The sequence below is a fragment of the Embiotoca jacksoni genome, unplaced genomic scaffold (assembly GCF_022577435.1).
Source record: "Embiotoca jacksoni isolate LCO1_2020_lvr unplaced genomic scaffold, fEmbJac1.0.p SCAF_1, whole genome shotgun sequence".
Taxonomy (NCBI): domain Eukaryota; kingdom Metazoa; phylum Chordata; class Actinopteri; family Embiotocidae; genus Embiotoca; species Embiotoca jacksoni.
This window is the reverse complement of record NW_027185229.1, coordinates 24,071,861-24,092,970: the sequence shown is the minus strand read 5'-3', so window position 1 is coordinate 24,092,970 and position 21,110 is coordinate 24,071,861. Positions and strand designations below refer to the sequence as shown.

Genomic DNA, 21,110 nt, shown 5'->3' with positions numbered 1-21,110 from the left:
AAATTTAATTGTAGGTCATAATACTACTCCTGCGCTATACCTGAGAGATATTGCTCATCAGTTGTCTGTGTAACATTCAAAATGAGTGATCACAGAGGGTGTAAGTGGAAAAAGAAAGTTTCCATCTTGACTTTCCTGCCTTACAGCCAGTTACTTCACAAAACGTGGTTATATGACAAAACACAGAGAAAGCAAACAACTCCAAACTAATTCTTACTTCTTTCAGCTTTGTGTGATCATATTCTGAGGAGGAGGGAGGGAAGATCACTGTTAAAAAGCTGTAGAAGGTGGAAAGAGACTTTTTCAAGATTTGCGTCCAGTCCTTCAGATGATCAAATCGGCTGCATTGATTACACCATAAACTCCTTTAGTAGACTCCAGTAAAACACAAGTACTGCTTAAGTATTAGGACATTTCCGGCTGAACATCTGATGGGTGGAGGAGATCCTAAGACAGATATACATAACCTGTTTGGAATTTGCATGACGGCCAGAGAGCCACGTATGTGCTGTTGACATGGCAGCCATAAAACAATTAATAATTAACTTGTGAAATTCAGAGACAAAGTTAAGCTTTACAACTTTACTGCATGAGTAAAATGCCAAGCCAAATACAAATACAATGAATTCTAAATGCGTTGATCACATCAAAACACATTTGAATATTCCTCTTAACTAAAACTCCCATCTGCAGCTGTGAGGACTTTCACTGGAAGTGCCTGAAGGCCAGTCGTTATTCCACCACATCCAGAGCTTTCCAAACGCCTGTAGAGCAACTGAGAGAGACCTCTGTGACGGTCTCAGCTGCAGGCCGATCACTCTGCCAACCCGACTGGCATGAATCACTGACTGTCACGGATACACAAGGCGCAGAGAGGGCGGCCCTGAGTCTCGGGCTGACTGTCTGCTTCTGTGAGTCGCAGACAGAACAGGTGAGACGGAGGACAGACAGGCCACAGAGGGGACTGCTGGGGCGAGGATGATGATGATGATGATGATGATGATGTTGAAGACACCACAGCAGCAGAAGTGATAAAAACAAAAACTTTACAAGGTACGCCAAACTAAATTGGAGGTGAAATGCAAAAGGCGGCAGAACATGTTTTGATGTAAATGTACTTCCGTCACCTCCTCCCTCACATCTGCTCATTTAAAATCAAACTTCACTGTTTCAAGGAGACGTAGTGTTCCAGCTCTCTCCTCAATATCTTTCTACTGTGCACTGTCAATCAAAGGCAAACAATTATATATGATCTATAATGAATTATTAGACAGCCCCTGCTTGTGTTTCATCCCGTTCAAACATCCTGTTATTACCAGAAAGATGCCACAATTTAAAGCAAAAATTAGTCGCAGCATAATAAAACATTTTAAACCATTAGACAAGATGATTCATGAGTATAATCTTTAAAACACAGCAGGCCTCGCTTGTTCTTCGAAAGCTTTGACACAGTGTAGAATGAGAATAGCTGCACACCCTGAATAATGGAAGAAACTGCATTTATTTGAACAAAGTCACTTCTGCGCACAACTTGTTTCATGCACTATTTTACTTTGGAGAATTGCTCCTCAAGCTCTCGGTGGAAAAAGAAGAGAAACTGTTTCAAAGTCAGAACTTCATACTGAATTTCTCAGTGACAGAAATTCAGTAAGAGAAGTAACTGCAAAGTAAAGAAAAGGCTGATTTAAAGATCTTCAACTAGGTCACTAAGTTTCCGGAAACTGATCAAACTTCTAAGTTTAGGTTTGATGGGAGAGCACAACGACAAAAAAAAAAAATGATATTTGCATTAAAACGTTTTCAAAATAAGTGATTATTTGATCTTTGTGTGGACAGGTGAGGCCAAAACGTCAAACGAATCCCCGAACAAACGACTATTAAGAAATAGGCATTGAATGCTTGGTCAGACTTTTAGTCTTGTCCACCTATTCTTTTTGATAATATAATTTTTGGACCTAAATCTGATGAATGGGTCAAATAAAATACGGCTCTGACATGAGCAAAGTCACTGTACAGTGGGATAAATCCCAAAAATAGTTTTATTTTTTTAAAGGAATAATTGATTGCACAAAAACATGCAGACATTATTTCTCACTCCAGTCTCGCCCCGGTCTCGCCCTGGTCTCACCCCAGTCTCACTCCAGTCTCACCCCAGTCTCACTCCAGTCTCACCCCAGTCTCACTCCAGTCCCACTCCAGTCTCACTCCGGTCTCACCCCGGTCTCGCACCGAAATTGACTGTTTACTTGACATTTGGTCTGACGAAAGCAGGCAAAATGTTTTAGACAGATGTTAAACATTTTCTGATGTCCTCCTTCTCCATGCAGCAGCAATGTGAAATACTCCATTGTAAAGTTAGAGAAACTATATAATTTGAATTTGGCGGGTATTATTTACTAGATATGCACGTGTTATTGTGATGATGATGATGATGATGGAGTATTCGGGTGCGGAACATGAATGTGAACTCAGGGCGTGGAATCGTACTTTGGCACGCTAACGATCAATCGTCCCTAATCCGGAAAGGCCCGCGTTTACTCCGACAGCCGCAAGATGTTATTTGATTATGTCACCGTAACCTTTATGAAGAAAAATAAATCAAGACTTAAGTATAATAACCATGAAACTCTGAAGAAATAGTGAGGAAATAAAAAGACAAGCAAATACTTCTGTTCATCCATCACACCGAATCTGAGATAAAAAAAAAAAAAAAGAAAAGAAAAAAAAAAGTCACGAACCCCAAAAAAATAACAAAGGCGGTTTAGATTTTTTTTAAAACAGTCGAGAAAAATGAGGTGAAACTTCGAGGAAAGGCAACCAAACAAACTCATCTCGCCTCGAACGTTTCCTGACGATCACGCGGCAGCTTTTAATTCAGTTTGAGAGGCCGTCTTGCTGGACAGAGATCAACTAATGACGCCCGCTACCTATAACGTCATCAGGTACCCTCGGACATCCTCCGGCTCTCGGTGGAGCAAACACCTCCGGTACGGTGGGACGTCGGCCACATTATTCAAAAGCAGCTCTTTCTCTTTCCCTTCAGGACAAACTCGCTGCTGCTGCCCTCATCACATTCCAGTCCTATATATAGTTCCCCATTCATCAATAATTCACTGTGCTGTGTAAACAGATAGATGAGATGACCAACCTGACTCACGCGGAGAAACTCTTTAAGGTTTGATTGTAATCTGGCGTCACTGTCAAGGCACCGGGATCGTAAACCAAAGAGATGGATATGATACAGCTGCACTGTGACCGGACTGAGCAACAACTTTCTATCTGACGGGTTTTACATCTTGAGGACAGCTATTGCTACTTTTTGGACTTCAAACTAAACCACAGATTGGTGTGTGACGCGATCAGTTTGTGAACTGTGTTGCTCCAGCCCTGCAAAAAAAATGCCGAGCTCACGCCTCGGCTGAAAACATCGAACGTGTTCAGGTGGATAAAATGTGACCGAGGACAGAGAGCTTGCACGACTCAGCTCAGCTGCTGTTATCGCCGAGGAAGCCTCAGCTCGCTATGTTTTTGTTGTGCCCTTCGCCGGTGCAGATGCGTCCAGCTGCGTGAGTGGAGAGCTCGTACACAGTTGAAACACTCCCGGAAGACTTTCCTCGATCAAACACGTGCAGAAAAACAACGGCGATGCCGTATCAAAGGAAGCTGAAAGCTATTTGTCGAAACAAACTCCTGCCGCCCGTATGTCTCCTTAACATTCATGCATCGTCAATGATACACGCGAGCGGACTTAAATGTGTGCGCCCGCGCTTCTAATTTTAGAAGCTTCAGCTTTTTTGCGGTGCAGTCGATGTCTAATTGATCAGTGGGAGCGAAAGGCGGGTCGCTAACTCGCAGGCCAATTATCCACGCAGGAAACATTGCCTCGGATGATCAACGGCAGAGCTGCATCTGTCTGCTCCCAGCTTATAAACCGGAGCGGTCCAAGGTCACGCCGCTGCGATGGTGAATACTTAAAGCAGAGCTCCTCGGATTTTGCACATCAAAGTCTGGTTTCGGGTCTTGAGGGAAAATACTTGTGGAGAGCTTCATGTCGCTCCAGTGGGAGGTGTGTGAAGTCTGATAGAAATCTAGCGTTGGTTGAGAAAGAAGACTTCCACTTTAGAAAAAAAAAACTCCACAGTCAGGAAGAAGGAAAAAAAAAAAAGCTCACCAGACCTCAGTGGCCTGCCTCTAAAGCTGCATTACCCACAACGAGCATAGGCGAGCATAACAAACAACAATTTCTAACCGCACTGTGATGGGCCAGGTTGCATTTTGGGTAATGTAGGCAGCAGAATGCATAGAATACAAAAAAACCCCCCAACATTATCTCTGTTTCTGCTACACTGATTTTTATATATTTTGTCTTCAACCGGCACTATTATAGGATTGTAATGTTAAACGAAGAATCAAAACTCGGTTCACTGAGACTTTTCTCGTCAACTGCCTATCAGCTGAAAAATAGGCTCGGAGCAGATGTTTAATAAAGCGGACAAAGAACCACTTCCGGGACGCCTCTGAAACACGTATTGTCCACAAACAGCTCTGGTGGCCGTGTCGGACCTTCATGCAAGCGAGCCCAGGGGAATTAAGCCTTTGGTGGACTTTTTGCTGAAAGCCGTCGTTAAATCAGTGGAGCGCTCCTTTAAAGATCAGACTTTCACATAGATAAGCAAAGTTTAAGGTCCGTGGGTACTTAAAAACTACTTTCTTGGCTCTTTTTGACGATGGGCTGCTTAAAATAACACAAATCCACACATACGACCCTTCTTCATCCCAGTCACAATTCCTAATTTCAGCAACACAAAATCAATGATTGCAAAAACATATGGATATCATTTCTTACTACAACTTCACTGTGGCGGTCTAAAAGGAGACAATCAATCACGTCATTACGGACCGGAGAAGTTACTAAACCTGGTTCCTCCTCTTTGTCGCCGCTCGGTCCTCGACACCGTCGCTCCGAGGAATTACTGACAGACTTCAGGAGAACTGACACCTCAGACTGAAAGTCAAAGAGCGTCTGCGCTCACCTGAAACCATGACACAATCTGCGGTCTAACACGCCTCTTCCACACACACGCACACACACACACACACACACACTGCAACAATGAACTTTGACATATACCAGAGAAGACACATTAGGCCATCAATAATTAGCCAGCTATGAGGGAGGGTGGAGACTGAGGGCCTTGTCTTTCCTTAGGAAGTAGCCAGGCAGAAGAGATACAGACAGACAGACAGACTGAAGAAGAAAGAGGCAGAAGGTTACTTAACACGAAGATGAAGGCGGGCAGGAAGGACAGACAGAGGAGACAGACACACCGGTGGTTAGATAAAGCCGATCCTGTGGAGGACACACAGGGATGAGTCAACATCAGGGTATCAGTTCAGCCGTGCTGCATCCACTCAATCAATACAGATTTGTTGATTTCAATGCCAAATAGCCCGGATCGTAGTACGTGTTTTAAACGATGCGCGAAGAAGAGTAAACGAATCCCAACATCCTTCGAAGCGGCAGAAACAATCATTGTTTAGACGGAGATGAGGTAATAACGAGCGCCGCGACGCATCTGAAGACAAGTACACAAAACTCTTTGGTTATTTGCGTGGCGAAAAAGAAGGAACGAGAGCACGTGTCCTCTGACGACAGACGGAACAGCTTCCTGACGTCCGCCACACGCAGCAGAAAAAGGACAACCTGCAGGGACGCTGATCGGGACCGTCGCCTAAAACCCCTCAAGTCATGAAAGAGTCAAAGAAAGCCGCACAGACAGATGCTCGTCTCCGATGTATGTGCCATCTGTGGATCATCTAATCACGTTCCTCCCTGCGGGGCTCGCTCCGTTTGACCCCGGTGTTATATCCCATTATGGCAGGAAGTAATTTACAACCACTATGCCGGCATAGAAGAAGTGAAGGGGCTGCATGTCTGGTCTTGTAACCCCAGAAAATACAATCTTATAATTGAGTCTGTTCTCCTGCTGCGATTTGACAACGTCCTCTTTTTTTTGTTGCTGTGGTGAAGCATTGCATGACAGAACGGATCAGAGTCAGACAGTGAGATTGTTGTTGGTCAAATCTTTTAATTATTTAGAGTATGTGGATTGTCTTTTATTTATTTAGTGAAATTGTTTTTTCTCTGGAAATCAATAGGTGTTTCTTGATAAACTTAACTAAAATAACAGCCACCCTAATGTCTCTATTTTTTACCAAACGTTCGAGATATAATACGACTTTTTTTTTTCTTCTGCTGCCTCTGGACAAAACCAGACGTGCTGTTTTCTCTTCCTTTCTCTGATAAGCTAAGCTAACTGTCCTCTCGCCCCGAGCTTCATATCTAACGGACTGATGTGAGATTGGTTTTGACCTTTTCATCTCGAGAAAATGAATAAGCAAATTTTTCAAAATGTCACACTATACTGAATCCGGAAATACCCGACTCCTTCATTAGTAATCCTTTGGTGCCGTTGAGCAAGACCCTGAAGCTCCAGTTGCTTCAGTGGAGCTGCTCAGATCAAACTGTGGTTGTAATCTGCAGCCTTCAGTCAGGAAAATGTGACCAAGGCGCTGCCCTGGGTTCTTGAAAATCAAATATGGTAGAACTGCAGCGTTTAAATAATTCATAGCAAATGCAAAAAAAAAAAAAAGTCAATAGAGGCTATATTCAGTCACTGTTCTGGAGGTTTTAGCGAGGGAATGACACCCACACATAAACTGTGGCCTTCTGGGTAATTTAGCCGTCAGGATCCACGCAAACTGCCTTTTACAAGTGCTGGTTGACAATAATCTGAAAGAATACTCTCACGTGGCGATCCTGTTCCATTCAGAGGCTGTCTAAAAAAAAAAAAGTGGAGGTAGCCTCCGGGTCGGAAAGGTGAGGCCACGGCGGAAGTGCCTTAAAGTGCAATACCATCGAGGGCCACGAGGGGCTGGCTCCAAAAAGTCTTTGGCTTCATAGACTCCCATTCAACTTCTCTCATGAAAGTCAATACGTTCTTTCCACAAGTCATTACAGTTTAATCCACTAAAGTCACTCCTCCTTTTCTAGGGATTTATCTTGAAATAATTGCATCATTCATTTGAAATCAGTCCTTAAGAAGCAGTATACTCGGGGGGTGTTCTGTTTGATTGACAGGCCTGTGGTGCAGTCGAGGTTTCCGCTACAGGTGGTCGTGAAACACCACTTTGTGTTCGGCGCATAGCCAATTTCTCCTTCTCCGGGGTTCAACGAATTCAGTCGATACTGCAGGGCACGTTTGGACGACCTCACTGCTCTCCATCCCGGCTTGTTTGTAATCTATCACCTTTTTTGCTGCTGTCCGGTGCAGACAGGCAGCGTGGACAGGGTGCTTATTGAAGCCCCTGGTTCACACCGAGACACTGCAGCTGCTCAAAGCTGTGAGAGACACACACACACACACACACACACACACACATAAGTCTCTGTTGTTGTTTTCATGAATGAGAACTGCTCAGGCTGCTGGAAGTGAGATCCACTCAGATAAAACACCATCAGCGAAGCAATCAGGTGAGAGCCAACTATGCCGGCTGCTCTTCACTCAGAAAACTCTGAATCACAGATGTCACGATCGCATCCTGAACACCGTTTCTAGAAAAAGCTAATGTCATAATTGTAATTGTAATATTGTCTTTGATGCAACAGCAACAGTAGTTTTGCCGACACATTGCTGCACACACAGTGTTTGCGGTCTCACCTGAGGAGCCAATCAGTTAAAGTTATTCATCTTGGCAGAAAATGCAACAAATCAATAAATTATTTCACTTATTTTTTTTTTAGGGCGAAGACGTCAAACATTCTCTGTTTTGAGCTTCTTAAATGTGACAATTTGTCATCAATAACGGCAAACTGAATGTATTTTGGGTTTTGGAGTGACTGACAGATAAAATGAAGGAATCTGAAGATTTGACTTGAGCTCCTTCTCACATTTTATACAAAAAAACAATTAATCAAGAAAATAATCATCAGATTAATCCATAATAAAAAAAAAAAATAACCGATAGGTGAGCCCCCCAAAAAAATATAACAACAATTTCCATAAATTCACTCTTGGCCTTGGAAACAACAGCAAAGACTATAATCGGATTTGTTAATTGCTCTTGAGCTTTGATCGAATCACATGAGGTTTCCTGGTTATCAATAAATCTAAAACTTAAGTCTCACATCAATGTCGGCAAGTATAAATGTTCTTAAAACATGAAAGTTTGACCAATAGAACAAGGCGACCTCATCTATTGATGAAGCTCATGTGACGTGACTGAAATTTTGTGAACTGATGAAGACACACGCAAAAACTGTTGCTTGATTTGTTGGTTTTCTGTGTGTTACATTTCTGGAAAATGTGTATTTCGGGTTTTTGGACTGTTGGTTGGACAAAACAGTAATTTGGAGGAAACGTTCTGGAGATATTATGATGTGCGATCGTTGCTCTTTTCTGACATTTTATGACTAAACAGTGACTTAGTTACTCAGAAAAACAAGCGAAAGCTGCGGTGATAATGAAAGTGACTGCCGGGTGAAGCTGTAAGTCCATAGAAACATATGTGTCTAACAAAAACCCCGTCACTACGGCAACCTAAAGCCCTCTTCCTTCCTCCTTGTTTGGCTTTACGGCACCTCACGGACACTGTAAATGTGATGAGCTGCAGCTTCAGAGGAGCGAAGAAAACCTCCGGCCATCAGCCGCTAATAGCTTCTCCTTCTTCCTCGGAAGCTGTGAGTCGGCTTTTGTACCGACAGCGACGCCCCGGGGACGCACGCTGATTTATTACGCGACACAAAGTGGACGCGTGCTCGTCACATGACGCAGACTCTCATCCACTTATCCCACTGTGTTCGTTCCGTGTAATCACACGAGGCTGACTTACATTATACTAGTGTTACAAATGTCTTATGAGGATTCCCGCTGCCATGCAAGAATGATTTTGTGCCTCCTCAAAGTGAAGCGGCATCTACATGCGACGCCCTCATGGTGAGTCAGGGATTGATGACAGGGCTTAGTTTGAGTTCAACGGCTTTAAAGGGTAAAAACATTTTGCATTTCCCCAAAAAAAAGAGCAAATGAGTTAGAAAAGTTTGAAACAAAAATTTGGATTTCTGCCTTTAATCATCGGGGTGACCCATAGATTTATTTAGGGACCTTTTGAGAGGCCCTGACCCCCAAGTTGGGAACGAGGGACTTAATTTTCATTCGGGCTGCAACCAGTAATTATTGATCAATCTGCCAATATTCCTAATTCATTGATTGATGCTGGGCTTTTCTCAGTTAACTGTTTGGTCCAGAAAAACTTGAACTGAAAACCAAAAAAATTCCTTTCGTATAGAGCCTTGGTCTCGTTTCGTCTGACCAACACAAAAACAATTTAAAAGTTGACTTTAATATCAGACTGAAAAAGGCAGAAAACTTTCCTGAAACCTGGAAGGAGCACATTTATCTCCCATTTTTACTTGGGGGAAAAAAAAAACCTGATTCAATTATTTAATTAGTTGCCTATTAAGTCAACCATTTAAATAATTATTAGAAATGTTGCAGATAATCGTTTAGTAATGATGTCTAGTTTTCCTGATCATAAAGAGAAGCCGAACAATGTAAGTGATCTCCAAGTTAAAGGACCATGTTTACTGCTGACGTGAACCGTCAGCTGTTTCCATTCTGCTGATTCAGAGTCTCCAGATCAGCAGAGTCCGACAGTACAGACACAACCAGTGAATGGGAACTGATTGTGTGCTAACGTACAGAAATGCAGGAGATTTGTCTTTCAAGACTGATTTGCTAAATCTACTTTTTAAGAGCTTCTCATCAAAACAGATGCCTGCAGACGTATTTTAAGTATGTTTGGTTTCTACTGTTTATACGGCGTTCAGGACATTTGTTTTATTTCTATACGAGACTGCTTCTGTTAAGTGGAACAAAGCGCGCCACCACGGAGAAAGGGAAAGTTATAACTTTCACGAGTAAGTATTTCAAGTTACGACACTTGGTGACCATCGGCACCTGAGTTCCACACGTTTTTGTGAGCAGTGGTTTATTTGCGATTTCTTCTCGGACTCGAGCGAAAAGCGCACATCGGCCTTTGTCTCAAACTTTGAAAATTGTCAACACGCAGGCTTGAAATGCTTCCGAAAGTCTACGGCGATGAAGCGATGAGCCGAATGAGGCGTTTTGAGTGACGTTAGCGTCTGAAGAAGGGGAAGAGCATCATGGAGAATGTGCAACGGCCCACGCAGGCGGACTTTCCTTGACATTTGCGTGATTGTGCACCTTGGGTTTGTCCCCCGACGTCAGACTGCCAACACCGAGTTTTACCGTGAAGTTCTGAGGGGGAAACATTGGATGAAAACGATCTGAACTGTGGCGTGATGGCACTTGGGTGGTTCTTCCTCATGGGAACGCAGCTGCTGCCTCTGTGTTGGAAACAGGCAAACCAACAACAACAACTCAAATCTGGCTGCCCGCCACCTCACTCGCTGGATTTATGTGACTGTGACTTATAAAATATGAGGCAAAATTTGATGTGCGCTCTCTTCTCAAGTTTAAGATGCATGAAGAAACCACATGCACCCGTCCCAGCGGTCACAACAACATGTGGAAACCAGGTTCTGGTGTGGATCTAGAGACATAAACTTACTGATGGAGGTTATTGCTTTTGGAGCGGTGGAAACCAATAACCTCCAAGACAGCTGATGAGCCCTCGTGGGCAGTATACAGGACATGTGTTCACCTGAATCCATTCATTGGTTAAACAGTCTAGTTTAGCAAAGCTGCCAAAACTTCACATCCAGCTTCCACAAAGGAAGTTTTCTATGACACAGTAAATATCTTTGAGATAAAAATAAAATAAAAAATGTATTTATATATATATATATATATATAAAATTCACTATTTTCTCACATTGTAGGTCACTCAACTACTACATGAATCAAGAAGTCAATTACCAGATTAATCGACGGTGAAACTTAAAATGACAAGACTGTTCATGCAATCGTTAAAACACAAGGCCGACCAAAGCAATAACAAACACCGTCTTCTCGCTAAAGAGCTTTTCTTTTTCAGCGGTTGCGTAACTAATGCTAGAAGGCAAACCGTTATGTTTCCTCCTCCTGAGGCAGACAGCAGAATCAACACATGCAGCAGGGATTAAAAGGTATTTTGCTCCAAACTTTCACACAACTGTTATGTAATGTTGAATTCGCCCCTCTGCAGTTAAACATTTGCATAACAGAGTGACACAACTCGGTGTGCCGTGGCATTTAATGACAGCTCAGCCCTTTTCCGAGTTTTAGAAACACCCAACCACGCACACCATTACACGTCAAACGCCCTGAATCTTTTCATGTGTGACATCAACTGGATGGAAGCGACTGAGGATGCAAACCCTGGTCCTTTAAGGAAATGCAGCCAGCTTCTTTTTTTTTTTTTTTTCCCCACCATGATCCCCTGTGAGGATCCTATCTCAAGCTCCAATTACCTCACGGTTCAAGGCGAAGCCCAAGCCTGAGCTCTCTCAGCATTCAGCAGCCTGCAGGCCTGATCCGCTGAGCATTCACAGAGGAAGCTTTAAGAACCTTCCCATTCATCAGTGCAAATGATCAGCTCCAGTGTTTGGTCACAGATATTACATGCAATTTGTTTCAAATCACGCATCAAACCCGGTCATCCCTATCGCAGCAGTAGCACTAAGTAACTCTTAAACCACCGTTGATGCGGTCTCGGAGCAAACGGAGATGAAATGAAAGTTTTAATTGCATTGATCCGAAGCCAGACACAAAGATGGAAAAGCTTTGGATGTCTGAAACCACATTCAAGGTTACGCAGGCTGATAGAAGGACGAATAGAAAAGAATAGAAGCTTAATTGCTTTCTTTCAATCATCTAATATCGACGGGGACCGTGAGCCCCAGATGCGACACGCCAAGCTTGTAAATACAAAATGAAAATTGGAAGCCAACTGTTGTGTAATGTCCACTGGGAATGAGGAACATAAACAGAGGGACGGACAGAGAGAAAAGACTCAGGTTTTAGTCTGATTAATTGCATTAGCGATGACACTTCATCTGTCATGCCTCCTACAAAAAAACAAAACAGAGTGGAGCTGAACCGAACGCTGCAAATCAAATGAGTGTCCCTAATTTGTCATATGACTTAATCCAATTAAGCACTCAAATAAAAGCTCTTTAACATGTGTGATCACAGAGACACTCAGGCCTTCCCCTTTAAATGACCCTCAGCTCTGATTGTTCCACGAAATCAAACAAGCAAATTCATATTCCTCCTGTGGTGCGTGATAACTGTACAATAACTCACCTCTGGCAAAATCCATCTCACAACAATAACACCGTTGGTTGTCTGTTTTCTTGTTTGTTTAAATCCTTGCACTATTGTTTAGTTAGTTTTAATTTAACTGAATGATTCTATTTTATTTTATTCTATTTTATTGTATATACTTTGCATTTTTATATTTAATATTTTACTGTTGTTTTATTGCTTTCCTGTACCTATAATGCTTCTGTAGTGAAAAAATGTCCCCTTGTGGGATTAATAAAGTAACTATCTATCTATAAAAAAAATGAGTCAGCAACAATTAGCTGTGTCATAACGATCCCCCGCCGTGTTTGTTGAAGCCTCGTTACGGCAGGTTGATGGTTTTGATGATCACAAACGGGCGGAAGTCATTTCCTCATACACAGCAGAGGGGGCGAAGGATTTCGACTCCGCTTAAACACTCTGACTGCAAATCAACCGAGTGACGACATTTATTCAACAAACTTTCAACGCGGCTGGTCGAGGCTCAGTGAGCAGACCACCAGATGGAGCCTCATGGGTACGACACGGTAAATAATCGTTTAATCCGTAAAATTTGTTTTGTTTGTTTGTTTTCTGTGAGCGTAAAGCACAAAATGCTCAATTTACAATTATCACGGAGCAGAGAAAGCATCAAATCCTCACACGTGAGAGGCAAGAATGAGCGATTATGTGCAATTTCTGTTTGGTAAATGACTTGGAAAGATCAATACATTTTTAATACCGTTGCTGCTTAGTGATTAATCATCCGGCCAGTGAAGCACTTTACTCACAAAAGCCATTAAATGACCTTTTCTCCAGCAGTACACAGGAAAAGGAAACTCGGCTTCTACACTCCCGACGTAAACACACTGAGCGGCGTGATGCTGACAGTCTCAGGCTGACAGTCTCTGTTCTTCTCAAGCTACAAACACAGACCGTGACTTTTGAACGGGGCCGTTACATTCATTAAACTTCAGTGTAAATAATTGCGATTAATGATTTAATAGTTTTTTTTCCTGTTCATTTTATGCCACTATTGGCCTCCTCTTGACTTAATGCTCTCTTCTTTTTTCATTTGACCCGAAACCAAAATGTGCCCACAGCGGTGCTGTCAGTCACTAAATCTATGACGTTAACGTCAATAGATGCTCCTCAAAATGTAGTCGCTCACGTATCAGAAGTTAGTGCGTCGGGGTAGACGGTCGGTGGTGCTGATTCTTCCACTAATGTGCCATTAAACCATACAGGAGGAAAGAGGTCACAACGAGATGTCACCAATAAAAAAAATTTAAAAAAAAGCGACTCTCAAACTTCAAACAGTGGAAAATGATTCTAATGATTATTTTAAATGAGTGCGGTTAGATCAAATAATCATGGTCAGACGATTATGTGGTAATTGTGACGGGTCCGTTCGTGATGGGTCGAAAGATAAAAGATCAAATCAGCGGAGGGAGAAATATGCTGGCCGTGAAGTTGCAATGACAATTTTGGTCTGGGGGTTTGGTGTGACAGGTCTGTGGTGCAGTCAGGTTTCCAACTAATGGTGGGCGGGACATAATGTCCTCCGGTTTCCAATCAGCTTTCTTTATATTTGAACGACCAACACTAATTTGCTTCCTGGAAACACTGGAAGCATCTCATTTGAGTGGGCGTCTCTTAAACGCTCCTGTTTGCAACACGGGCTGTCTGTCACTAATTTGCCGATTAACTGTCACGGCTCCCTCCAAAGCCACAAGAGACACTATACATCTGTCCTCTCAGGCTGAGTGGCACTTTTCATGACATGTCAGCTGATCTTGATTGTGTAAAAAAAAAATCAGTCAATCAATCCCCCCCCCCTTTTTCATTGTTTTCGCATTTACATAAATGCACATTAAATTGATGGATGAGGCATGAATTAAACTTGCACGTCCCCCCCCCCCCCACCACCACCTCTTCCCCCCCCCCTCCCCCTCCCCCCCAGGTGTGTGTTGCAGATGGAGGTACAATCAGTGGTCGGAGTTCAGCACCTTGGACAGAGCTCACTCTCACATCTCACATCTCAGATGGAGGTCAGCAGCTCTGACCTGATCCACCAGCAGCTGCTCTCCAAACCTAAATAAATCAAAAGAGATGTGTGCTGGTCCGGACAAAGTACAACCTCCCCTCCTCCTCCTCCTCCTCCACCACCAACCACCAACCACCACCAGAGACAAAACTGGCAGGTAATTCATCTTCAAACTGCAGAGTTTTGTGAAAACAGGGAGGCTGCAGCTAACACCGAGCAGACAAATAACTTTTAATCGTACGTGTCAGTAAGAGCAACCCTTTCCTACCGACAACAGATTGTAACGGTGAAGCAGCATTTTATATAAATTGAGCTACTTCATCAACAGCAAACACAAGCTAGCTTTTATTTAACTGACAAAAAACAAACAAAAAAAAAACAAGAATAACGTACCTTTTTTAAAAAAATTATTATTCTCTTGTTATTCTCCAGCTTCTTTTATTGTTTTAAGATGTAATCATGGTGTTCATCAGCGGGGACAGCCTCCGTTCAACCGATAGATGTATCGCTGAATGATGCCGGTAGATGGGGGATGGTGCTGACGTAAAGGCAGCCGTAACAGACCGTTTAACTTCCGGGAAGTTCTTTCCAAAATAAGTGCTGCACAGGAAATGACGTATCTGGGACCCACGTTGAAAAAGGCTTTTATTTTTTATTTTTTTGCCGGAATAGAAAACAAACAAACGTGCTATAATAACTGTAGTGATTGAAACTTTTTAGGAAATAAATTTCAAATAATGAAAGCACATAAAATACTCAAAAATAGAGTAAGGTATAGGATGTTATTAAATACGTATTCATCATGCAAATTCATTGTTTGGTTTTTATTTTATTTTATGGTTTCATAGAGTTACCAGTGGTGGGGGATGTATTTTTTTTTTTTTTTTTTTATCCTTTACTAAAGTAAAAGTAGTGATAGTGAAATTTAAAAAGAAGCTCCTTGAAAATGTACTCAAGGTAATGTGAATTCATAATATTAGTTGAATGTAAATGTTAAAAGTAGTCATGCTAATATCATATTAGTGGATCCAATATTAATTATAATATAATAATTAATGTTGCTGATGCATTAATGAGTCTGTTACATGTTACTGTTGCAATTGATGGAGATGGCGCTAAATTTTTGTGAGGTACTTTGAATAATAAGGGAGGATCATATGTAACATCTAAATCTGTAAAGTAGCTTAACTAGTAACAATAGAAATAGAAAATGAACTGTAAAGAAGTAAAAGTTATAAATTAGAATCATATGGAAATACTCAAGTAAAGTAGTGTTCTTCAAGTTTGTAAGTAAATGCAATACTTATTTGGTACACTCCGCTTCGTATTTCTTCCAATATTTAAATACTGATGTTTTTGTTGAAGGAAATTTAACTGACACATGGCATTGTATACAAAATCGCCTCAAACAAAATAAAACAATTAAAAAAAAGGACAAACTGTGACGGTGGTGGGCGATTTATTGGACAGTTGCTGCTCTTCTCCTCCGCACCAGCAGGGGGCGATGTACCAGCAGGCCCGACCCCGGAGCATTAAACCCCGCCGACCAACGACAGTCGTTCCTTCCAGCTCCGGTTCCCTCACAAGCGGAAAGGTAAAACGAGCCCCGGCGTAATAATCCAAAAATATCTTTAACATCTCGCGTCCTGTAAAATAATAAAATGCATCGTTCGATTGTTGTTTCCGTAATAACGTGAAACGTGAACGTATTTCGACCTTAAACGCTCCGCCGTCGTGGATATCGGTCTTTAAGAAGCGGGGGAAGCTCTCAGGCGTTTCACGGGACGGCTGCCATTTTTCCCGGTCGTCGCGGGACACTTTCGTCAACTTTTATATCTATAAATATAAAAAATGGTGTTCCCGCGAAGCTAAATATTGGAAAAAAAACAAAAAAAAACAACAACCCGATCCCATCGTATTTAAACATGAGCTCGCCGGCGTCCTGCCGCTTTTTGATTCCCCATCGGTAGATGTAGCTTAGCACGTTATCATGGAAGAACTTGATCCCGACCACTTCTCTCCTCTCCTCTCCTCTCTCCTCTCTCCTCTCCTCTTCTCTTCTCTCCTCTCAACACAGATGTTGATGCCCAAGAAGAATCGCATTGCTATCTACGAGCTCCTCTTCAAGGAGGGGGTCATGGTGGCCAAGAAAGACGTCCACCTGCCCAAGCATCCGGAGCTCGCTGACAAAAATGTGCCCAATCTTCACGTGATGAAAGCGATGCAGGTGAGAACCGACGAAACGCTCAAGAAACTGCCATCAAATCATATTAAAGTGTTAAATTTTTGCCATTTAATTGTCACAAATAACTTTTTTTTTTATTTCTAATAAATATACCCGGATCAAATAATCACACTTGTTATGGTAACAATATCAGAGTGCAAAATACAAGATGATAGTAAAACATTAAGGCACCGATTACAATGAAATAATTAAAAACAAAACAATTTCAAGTATATATAAGTTGCTTGCAGCCGGATCGTATCTGTTCATGCGGGTATAAACGGTGTCCAGACAGGCATCTTCTTCCATAGAAAGTCTCAAAAGGACCTGATGTAGTCCGCAGGCCACAGTTTGAATCGCCTCGTGTAAAAGCAGCAGAGACCAAAGTAAAACAAAATTATTTTATAGTTGACTTTACAACATTTCAACAAGATGGACACGTTTCAGGTGTTACTAATATTGGGGGGGGTTTGTTTCTACAGGCCACACGTAATTCAATATTTTATTAACTTCTCTTTATGATCTAGTGAAGAAATTTCCCCTCGGGGATTAATAAAGTGTATAAAATCTAAATCTAAAAATCTCCGGCCTGCAGTTTAAATGGTGAGTTCAAGGACTGTTGGAACTTTAAAGATCAGATCATTTTTTTATTTACTTGGTCTCTCATCGATAGTGGAGCACAATGTGAAAAGTGTGATTATTGTTATATTTACTTAAAATGCCGATGCTCAGTCCGGCAAAGGTTTTAACGTTTATTCCACGTTCGCGTCGTCACCGATACGGTTTGTCTCGACTCGTGAACGAGATCAACGTCGTCCGCCTAAACTTAAAATGTAACTGGGACATCCAGATGTTTCTGGCAGCTCCAACACATCCGATTTCTGTGTTTTAAAAGATCACGTCAGCCATCGTTCACGGTGACTAAATGTAATATAGTAGTTGGAGCTCCTGTGAATGTACGGCCTTGTAACACCGCAGCTGTTTTGAGTTGCCAGGAAACGCAAACACCTGCATTTTGTTGACATTACCCGACAGGAATAGAGTTACTTTATTCAAATAATCTCATTTAAAAACAGGAGAGCAGCAACAAAGTCAAGAATCAGGGTTTCGAGATTTATCAGAAGCGTGTTCAATGCAAAAGGCAGGTTGTTTTTTTTGTTGTTGTTTTTTTGAAGAGGAAGATAAATATTGATGCTGTTTGAGGGGAGAAGGAACCTTGTGTTGCTGTAACGCTGTAAGGAGGAACTGAAGGGACATTTTGTTTGCGCAACAAAACCTAACGAGACGCGTGTCTGAAGTATCACGCTGCTCACGCTCTTAATAACGTTGTTCTAATTAAACTCAGCTCGGTTACTTTCTGTAACTCGTAATGTAGTTCGAAAATAATTGAGGTTGCTTGCATTGTACATCAGAAAAGAAGGAAGGATGTGCTGCGACAAGTTTTGAAACTCGAACCTTCCTACTTGTTGTGAAGCATCTGCCATCATCCAGCAGATTTTGGATATGATTTGATAACTGGTGCGTGTTTCTCTTGCAGTCGCTGAAGTCCTGCGGGTACGTCAAGGAGCAATTCGCCTGGCGTCATTTTTACTGGTACCTCACCAATGAGGGTATTCAGTACCTGAGAGACTTCCTCCACCTTCCCCCGGAGATCGTGCCCGCCACCCTGCGTCGCCAGACCCGTCCTGAGACCGCCAGGCCCAGGCCCAAGGGTGAGTTCTCCCATTTTGATTCGAATTGACTTGTTTTCGACTGAAATGTGCGGTTTTGTTTTTTTATCAAGCCAGTGCTGCAATCTGCGGGAAACATCAGCTGCGATTGCGTCTGAAGGTTATAGCTCGTAAAGAACATGAAGCCATCCTGCGGACTGATTTTGAAATCTGACGAAACTACCAAGTCGGTAGCTGTCGACGTAAAGCTGCTGAGTCGACGCATTTCAAAGAGCTTGATGCCATTGGGGCATAACTGCTGCTGATAGAGGTGTACAAATCAATGTTGTAAATCCAGCCACCAATCAGTTGTGAACAATCCCTGCTGTGATTGGTCGGGAAGGTGGAATTAGACTGATAGCAATGATGAGTTTATGTAGTCGTCCAACAGTTTGCATTGAATTCCATGACGAAGGAAATGAAACGAACTCCTCTCACCTCTCAATTCATACATTCTTTGCACATGAGGGTGTTTAGTGGGTATATGTCGCATTTAAAGATCAAGTGAAGGTCCTGTTTAAACTGAACCTGAATTTAACACATCTGATAGTGAACTTCATCTTGTATAGATCTAACACGTTAATAAAGTAACTATCTGTCTGTCTATTTATCTACATCATCATGTATATCGTCTATAATCGTATACATCTGAAATGATTTAACATCTTGTAAATGATCTTTAAATCTTCTAACATATATGTCATCTTGCATTTTGTTTAATGTCGTGTATATTATATTGTATAGCTAAAACTATATATATTATTTCATATACTCTCCAAACAACCTGAGATCTTCAGCTCAATTCAAGTAACAGCAGTTTGGTGCATGATAAAATGTAATAATCTGCTACAGCGGTACATACTGGGATTATGTTATCCTCTAAAGCAGGAATATTCTTCCAGTGGGTCATGAATAATCTGCTGAATAAGGCGCCCCTGGGGCCAATTTTTTGTGTGTGTGTGTGTGTGTGTGGGAGACTTTTCTATCTAGAACATTGTATTTAGTGAGGAGCCTTCGGCATTAAAACTGAACAGATTGCAAGTGTATTGAAATTCCTCTTCTTTAATCCTTTTGTAAGGCAAAAATAACCCCGAAGCTCGGTGGACTGAATGTTTGCCGTCATGTTTTTGTGTGTGCAGGAATGGAAGGAGAGAGGCCCGCCCGCCTCAACCGTGGAGAAGCTGACCGAGATGCTTACAGGCGATCCGCCGCACCTCGTACGTACAACACCCGCGATACCAGACACGCCATGAACTCTTTAACTTTTGTGGTCTTATGCTGTTTAATGAGCTGCAATGAAGGCGCAGCTTTAAACTGACTGATTTATTAAGCTTATTACTTTTTCTTTTTTTTTGAAGATGGTATTGAGCGTTATAAAAGCAAACAGTTCTTCTGAGAACAAAAAGTGAAAATCAATCAGAAAAATAATCTGCATATTAATCCACAGTGGGAAATGATGGTAGCCCCAGTTTTAATACAATAATTTGTTAGATTTTTTGACAGTTTCACTGTGACGGACTAACGAATGTTGTTGGCTGACTCGTTTATTGATCATTTCTCCCTCAGCTGGTTCCGATAAGAAAGCCGAGGCCGGTGCCGGAGCTGCCACAGAGTTCCAGTTTGTAAGTATTTCTCCCTTTTTCTTTCATGTGGCTGTTTTGCAGAACGTGTCGGCAGCAAAAACACATTCTTTTCCTCAAATGTTTTTCTGTTGTGGCGAAAAGGAATGTTTTCTGCCGCAGTCGGACGACAACAAATTCCTCGCTGAAACACTTGTTGTGGGTTCGATGTGGGTTTCGATGAGGAATGTCAGGCAGTTGAATCTAGTTTGAACAGCGCAGCAGTAAAATTTGATTGTTCTGCAGAACTCGACTGACATATTGAAAACTTTCTTGTTACAGAGGGGCGGCTTCGGACGCGGCAGAGGACAGCAGCCTCAGTAAATTTCACTTTGTCTTTGTGTACAATAAAGAAAATCAAAAGCTCGTGGGGTTCGTTTTTACATTCTTTGCAGCGTAAATCTTTTTTTTTTTTTTTTTTTTTTATTCCGAGTTAAATCAAGTCAGTTCCAAAATGAGCGACCAGATAAAAACTAGAAAAACCAAACCGGATCAAGTTAGTCATTCTCGATGTTCAACGACCAGATTATGTAAACCGATATGAAACGTGCCTCAAAAAGTACAAAACTTGTACTTTTTATGTGAAATCAGTTCGATTAGTTGCTTGTTTAACTTGTGAGGAGATAGAACGGTTTGTGTGGTCTGACCCACAAAGGAAATCAAATTAATTCTATACTGACTGACTTCTTTCCCAACAAACACTTTTGACTTGCCGAAACCGGTATATTCAATAACATGAACGATGGCTACGTACCTGTTAGATTAGCCATTTGTATGCCTCTGATATTATGCAAATTGTCACCGAGGTAGTTTCCTGGGACACTAAATGAAGTCAAGCCGTTACTTTTTTTTTTTTCATGTTTATACGTGTGCATTTCCTCTTTGGGCAAACCACGCTGTTTACTGTAGAAACACAAACACTGCTGATCCCGATAGTATTCTGATTTGCAGTTCACGTCAACGAAATAAACTTAACTGATAAATACCGACAGTAAAATTATACTTTGGCCAACCACAGCTTTAAAACGGCCAATTAAACTTTCCAAAAAAATGTTTTCCCAATTCTTTAGTATCCTACATTTTGCTGGAGCTGCTCCACCACCACCATCCACAATGTTTTCCAGCTGTAAGCGGTTTGTGCTTTTCCTTTGTGTGTTGCAGAAAAACATCAGCAGCACAACTTCAATATAACCTTTATTCTAT

The 21,110-nt window shown here is 41.9% G+C and overlaps 2 protein-coding genes across 4 annotated transcripts in view; one reads left to right on the top strand and one right to left on the bottom strand.

Moving 5' to 3' along the window:
• Window positions 1-14,862, bottom strand: part of pacsin1b (protein kinase C and casein kinase substrate in neurons 1b) — a 32,384-nt gene extending 17,522 nt beyond the window's left edge. For 2 of the 3 annotated variants that reach the window (XM_069148948.1, XM_069148915.1), the window contains exon 1: window positions 14,749-14,862. The gene's annotated coding sequence lies outside the window, so the exon portion shown is untranslated. Of the gene's footprint in view, window positions 1-3,148; window positions 3,254-14,748 lie in introns of those variants that run through there. The other variant, XM_069148940.1, reaches the window with a different exon arrangement.
• Window positions 14,863-15,850: 988 nt separating this feature from the next.
• Window positions 15,851-20,273, top strand: rps10 (ribosomal protein S10). The gene is made up of 6 exons (XM_069148974.1): window positions 15,851-15,949; window positions 16,433-16,582; window positions 18,117-18,291; window positions 19,428-19,505; window positions 19,855-19,910; window positions 20,190-20,273. The coding sequence occupies exons 1-6, from the start codon at window positions 15,860-15,862 to the stop codon at window positions 20,229-20,231; spliced, it is 591 nt and encodes a 196-aa protein (XP_069005075.1). The 5' UTR covers window positions 15,851-15,859; the 3' UTR covers window positions 20,232-20,273.
• Window positions 20,274-21,110: the final 837 nt, after the last annotated feature.

Excerpts from the sequence above, each read along its gene's own strand:
- rps10 (XM_069148974.1), top strand. The coding sequence starts at position 15,860 with ATGTACCAGCAGGCCCGACCCCGGAGCATTAAACCCCGCCGACCAACG. Across the intron at positions 15,950-16,432 it reads GTTCCCTCACAAGCGGAAAG|ATGTTGATGCCCAAGAAGAA; the intron begins GTAAAACGAGCC and ends CTCTCAACACAG. Across the intron at positions 19,506-19,854 it reads CAGGCGATCCGCCGCACCTC|CTGGTTCCGATAAGAAAGCC; the intron begins GTACGTACAACA and ends TTTCTCCCTCAG.